General features: G+C 36.6%; 1 protein-coding gene across 1 annotated transcript; it reads right to left on the bottom strand.

The window, feature by feature from the left end:
- Positions 1 to 2,310: 2,310 nt before the first annotated feature.
- On the bottom strand, positions 2,311 to 5,265 carry LOC111386134 (leucine-rich repeat receptor-like protein kinase PXC1). Its single transcript, XM_023010573.1, has 3 exons — positions 3,905 to 5,265; positions 2,936 to 3,398; positions 2,311 to 2,785 (listed from the first exon to the last, which is right to left on the bottom strand). The coding sequence occupies exons 1-3, from the start codon at positions 5,262 to 5,264 to the stop codon at positions 2,572 to 2,574; spliced, it is 2,037 nt and encodes a 678-aa protein (XP_022866341.1). The 5' UTR covers position 5,265; the 3' UTR covers positions 2,311 to 2,571.
- Between the last annotated feature and the right edge of the window lie 735 nt (positions 5,266 to 6,000).

The following is a 6,000-nucleotide window of genomic DNA, read 5'->3' on the forward strand; positions in this document are numbered from 1 at the left end:
GGATTATTATTATTATTAGTAATTAAAATTTTATTTACATCTGATTTTTGATAGAAAATCTTGTAATTCTTTATTATGAATTGTGATTTTGAAAACACTTAGCTCTTGTAATTTCTACCATCGAAAATGAGAAATCGATGGAAATGGTGCCACTTCTGTCCAAGCCCCCCCTCCCCCACGCCAGAGAGAGAGAGAGAGAGAGAGAGTTCTACTCATTTCTAGTTTCTGAATATAAATTACTTTTTATATATAATTTGTGTTGTAAAAAAAATTAAAAGTACAATTACCATATTTAAGCTGTCTTCAGAGGACTCTAGTGTCTGATTCTATTTGTCTATGTAACAAATTGACCTCGATATACATTACAAAAATCAATTAGCGTTTGAGCAATCATAATGTGTTTTAGTGATGGCAAAAAAACCTGCTCCGCCTCGTCCTGGTGGGGCCCCACCCCAAATGGGGTAAAAAAACCCCGCCCCGATGGGTTGGCGGGGCGCGGGGCAGGGTGGGGGTGCCCCGCCTCGACCCCGCCCTGTGAAATATTATTATTATTATTTTTTTTTTTTTACATTTTTAAAATTTCAATTTATGTTATTATAAGATAATAAAATACAAATGTAAAATTTTAATTAATTACAAAAGAAATAAAATTTAGTAAAAACGTGATTTTATTTGAAATTGTTTAATTTTTAACATTGTTTATTTCAAGTGTTTACTTTGAATTTTAAAATTTTGAATTTATATTTTATTCTCTAATAATAAAATAATTTGAAATTAAAAATAAATAAATAAATAAATAAACGGGGCGACAAATGGGGCGTGACCTCGCCCCGTCCCGAACCCGCTCCACTGCCATCCCTAGTGTGTTTAGCTCTTTGCATTGTTAATGGCAATAGCATCCATGTTTCTAAGTGATCTCTAAGTGCATTGTGACTTCTTAATTATTTCTACGTGTTCCTGTGAAAGTTTACGCCCTCTCAACGGTGAAAACAAGTGCATTTTCAAGCTACTTGAATACTAGCACAAACTCTATGTACAATTTAAAGTATACCATTAGGTCCAAATTTGTAATTAGCAATTTTTGTATTCAAAATCATGAGTTATTGAGTTGTAATTAAAGTCAAAATAGTTGTGAGTTGATAGTATAGTCATTGAAAGAGTAAAAAATGTCAAATATGGACCACGGCGAAAAAGTTGGTGCAAAACTACTATTTAGCCACGCGAAGAGTGCTCGAGGGCTCAAAATGGGGCCTTGTCGCTCGTTTAGCACTCAAGCGTAGAAGGCACCACTAGGCGCGAGGTCAGAGCTTGAACTATGGTGCAACGAACAAAAAGTCTAATATGCGTGAAACAGCTATTTTCCAGTCCTATTTCACCCCAAACACTAACCATTATAAATATACAAGCCATAAAATGCTTTTAGGGTGTTAAATCATTATTTTACATTAGAGATCATATTATTGAAGATTCGAAACCCATTCCAAAGATATATAAATTCAACCGAAATATAAATTCAACCAATTGATCAATTATCCGTAATTCATCCCAAACATTGTTTCATTAATTTTAGTCAATAAAACATCTTTTGAAGATCAAATCCATATTCTATTCTCTTGCTTCAGTCACAGATCAAAACATAAAAGATTATTAGATCAAATGCCAAATAAACCCTACTCTCACCTATATGTTTTTAGAGTTCTGAAGTGGGAAATTCCAATGTGAAGAAAAATGTAGTCCTGATTTGTTGGGAAGTGCATGTCGCACAATCAAAGGAATTTCTCAGTAATTTAAAAGTTAGGTGATCAAAGTCAACTACGGTTTAACAGTGTGTGGGCTAATTGTCAGTTAACTTTTCTAATAAATTTTATTGGAAGTTTTCCTAGAGGTGTTTGATGCTGAGAAGGAATTTCCCCCTATGATCATATTTAGTGTTATTTACTTTATTGCTTTTGGTCTATACGTTTATGTAATTGTTTAAACTTAGGACTGATTAGACTAATTACTTTAATTATATAGAACAATTAAGTGACTTGTTACTTGTTATTTAATGCTGAGAAGGAATTTTCCCCTATGATCATATTTAGTGTTATTTACTTTGTTGCTTTTGGTCTATACGTTTATGTAATTGTTTAAACTTAGGACTAATTAGACTAATTACTTTAATTATATAGAACAATTAAGTGACTTGTTACTTGTTATTGATTAATTCCGCATATTTAAGTCTAAATAATTTTCAACAATTAGAATCAAACATGAGTAATTTACATATAAATCAACGAGAAACAACTTGATTACGCTTAAGAAGAACTATTGCACAGATATTCTTTTTAAATTCTAATAAATACTTATAGTGGTAGATCACATACATTCCTTTGACACGAACACGACATGTTGGTATAGCAATTTCAATCCCTAAATTTAACATGATTCAACATGATCTGCAAGTGACTAAGCACTTGAAAGAGAAATTAAATTACATTATAATTCAAAATCAAAAGGAAGTCCTCAGTCCATACCATAAGCAATGGAATTGGCAAACCAGAATATTACTTGTCCAACTAGAATATAGAGTTAGGGCAATGCATCTTGATCAGTTGTGGCAAGTGAAGGGGAGAGGGAATTTCGAGATTCATCATAGTCTTCTCCCATTGGAGATTGCTCCACCCTTATTTCCTCTATCATTTTAACCACTTCACCCATTGTTGGCCTCTTCTCAGGCTGTGGCACTACACAAACCATTGCTATATGCAGCATTGACACCAGTTCCTCCTCAATGTTCTTGTACCTGAAAATGTTATCTTCCGGTTTAAATTTTTAAATGGTGTGATTCAACTAGTGTTCTAGAAACTAGACCGGAAACAAAACTTACCCTTTTCAGAAAATAATTTACATGAATCTAACACTATAAACTTTTAGATGAAGTAGTTGAATTTACCTTAACAATTCTTGATCAAAAACTTCGGCCGTCCACTCGTCTCTCACCACGGATCGAACCCACTTCGGTAAATCCACTGACTGCTCTTCTTCGTCAAGTCGAGGGCAACTCGGTGATGGGTAATGTGATGGAGCTTTGCCAGTAAGAACTTCCAACAATAACACCCCAAAGCTATAAATATCAGCCATTTGTGAAAGTCTCTTGATTTCTGCCTGTTCCGGTGCTTTGTACCCTCCCAATCTAGCTATGGCATGAACAGGGCTCAAAAGCAGAGACAGTCCAAAATCAGAAATGCAAGCAATACCATTTCTGTCAAGCAGTATATTTGATGATTTTATATTTCCATGAGGAATTCTTGAATCAGCATATTCTTCATGGATTTTAGCAAGCCCTCTAGCAGCCCCCAATATCAAACTGATCCTTGTAGTCCAATCAAGTGGAACTCTCCCTGGTCCTCTGTTCCCTGTATAAATTAAGAATTTTACAAATTAAATCCAAATCCATATTCGATGAGCGATATACATCATTGTTTAACCAATTTTTGTGAGAATCCAAGTGCATTTGAAATTATCTAGCAGAGCTGTGGCGTTTCTGCGATTTCAGCTCCGCGGGACACTCGATCAACGAGTATTGTCCCTCGTAATATGCTGAAATTAAAGAAATGTCACTTCACTGCACGGCTTCACTAGATAATTTGTTTGACCACTTAAACAAACTCTGAATTTCACAAAAAACTAGGTAGGATGCATTCAACATCCACTAGCAGCTGCAGATTTTCACGAGAATACTATAATGACGATCTCATGGCTCGAAATCTCTCAGAAAAGGTCCATTATATAAGAATATCAAGGCGACCTAATATAAATATAAGTCGATCCGTGGTCTAGTGGACAGTATATAAACAAACACATACCTTAAAACAAAATTGATTAAATACAATGGCTTCATTAAAATTAAGATTTCCCATACCATGAAGAAGTGAATGCAAGCTGCCATTTGGGAGATAATCATAAACAAGCAACTTTTCTTCCCTTGCATAATAGTAAGCTCTGAATCTTACTATATTAGGGTGCTTTAGCTTCCCAATTACATCCATATACTGCTCAAACTCCTTTCTAGCACAAGGATTTGCATCCTTCAGCCTCTTTACAGCCACAGTGCATCCATCATCAAGCACAGCCTTGTAAACTGTCCCTAAACTCCCTTTTCCGAGCATCTCTGCCGATGCACGCAGCAAATCCTCCAACTCGAACTGCTTTTTGCGGTCGAAAAACACGAGCTTACTCCGGTCAGTCGCATTAGTTCCATCGCTGTCTCCACCTCCACCTCCATTGTTGGCATGCACTCTCTTTTCACTTGAATAGCTGTTTCTCCACTTTCCATTTTCACTCCCTGCCATGGAATTTCCATCCCTCGAATACTTCCCGCAATAGTATGCAACCGCAAATGATGCAATCACCAAAACCAGCACTGAATTTACAATTATAATTGCTGCTATTGTTCCGTTGCCGAGTTTTTTATGATGCTTATTAGTTTCTTCCACTGTAGCTGTTGATGAAGGCAGAGAACTGGGATTTGATGGTACCGTTTGCGCAGGCGGTTCAGCATCGGTGTATGAACACTGTGGGAAAGGATTTGTCCCGCATAACCCTTCATTGCCGGAGAAGCTCTTCTCTCCATAGCGCGATATTAAGCTCTTCCGTACCGGTCCATAGAGCTCGTTGTTCGACAGGTTCAATTCTTTGAGTTTTGGAAGGGATTCAAGGAAATTCGGAAATGTCCCTGAAAGTTCATTGTTTTGGAGGTGAAGAGTAAGCAAACGTGAAAGTTTAGAGATTTCAGCGGGAATGGAGCCTCTGAGATTATTATTTGAGAGGTCAAGGCGGAGGAGGCGGTGTAGGGCGGAAAATTCTGCCGGAATCTTGCCGGAGAAGTCATTGCTGGATAAATAGATGAGCTTAAGGTTGAGGCATTCTGTGATGGAAGTGAGGGTTCCGTTGAGGCGGTTGTCGCGGAGGTTGAGGAGGCGCAGCTGGTCCAAGGCGGAGAGGGAGTCAATGGGGCCGCGGAGGTTGAGGGATGGGAGGGAGAGGGAGGTGACACGGTTTTTGGTGCACTCTACTCCTACCCAATTGGCTGTGCATGCGGTAGTGGAGTTGGCGGTGGTGGTCCAGTTGGAGAGGAGGGTTCCGTGGATGTCAGTTTGAGAGCGGAAGAGGGAAAGGGTGGCGGTGTCATCGGCGGCGTCGGTGGCGGAGGAAGAGATTGTAAAGAGTGTAAAAGAGAAAAGGAGAAAGGCAAAGAAACGAAGGTCCATTTGTAAAAGCATAAAGCGGGAAGTAGAATAATGGGGAGGTTCGAGTTTTATTTACGCTTTAAAAAGCGTCGAGGAAAAAAATCATTGAAATTTGAATCTGGATAAAGAAGAAAATCAAAGTGAATTACGACAAATGAATTCCCTCTTTTTACTATTTTATTTTATATTTTCAATTACTCAATAATTTGAACCGACCATACCTCGGAGTTTGATTCCCATTTTTTCAAATACATTTTTTTCTCTCTCTTTTTCAATCACACATTTTTTATTAAAATAATATTATAAACAAATCAAAAACTTTTTTTTAACTACACATTCTCCATCAATCTACTATTCCAAAATACATTCTCCAAAAAGAATAGGGCTCAATTGAAGTAACTGATCTATGTCATGGGCTCGTTCTATTATGTTTGAGCCACATTATTTTGAAATAATGTATTTTTCAATAGTAGATTGATGAAGAATGTGTGATTAAAAAATAAAATAAAATTTTTTAACTTTGCATGTAATATTATTTTATTGTAAATGTGTGGTTGAAATTATGTTAGATCACTGTTTAAAAATGTACATTTTTGAAAGAATGTGGCTCAAACATGACGTAAATTTTCATCTTTCTGTGATTGTGCATGGGTAATTTTTTTCCTAAATATATAAATATGAATAAAGAAAAAAAAAATAAATCTTTGAATGTATCTAAGCTTTCTAGTTGTGTTTTGAAAATTGGACTGGTACGGGCACTTTGACAAGA

The sequence above is a fragment of the Olea europaea genome, unplaced genomic scaffold (assembly GCF_002742605.1).
Source record: "Olea europaea var. sylvestris unplaced genomic scaffold, O_europaea_v1 scaffold343, whole genome shotgun sequence".
NCBI lineage: Eukaryota > Viridiplantae > Streptophyta > Magnoliopsida > Lamiales > Oleaceae > Olea > Olea europaea.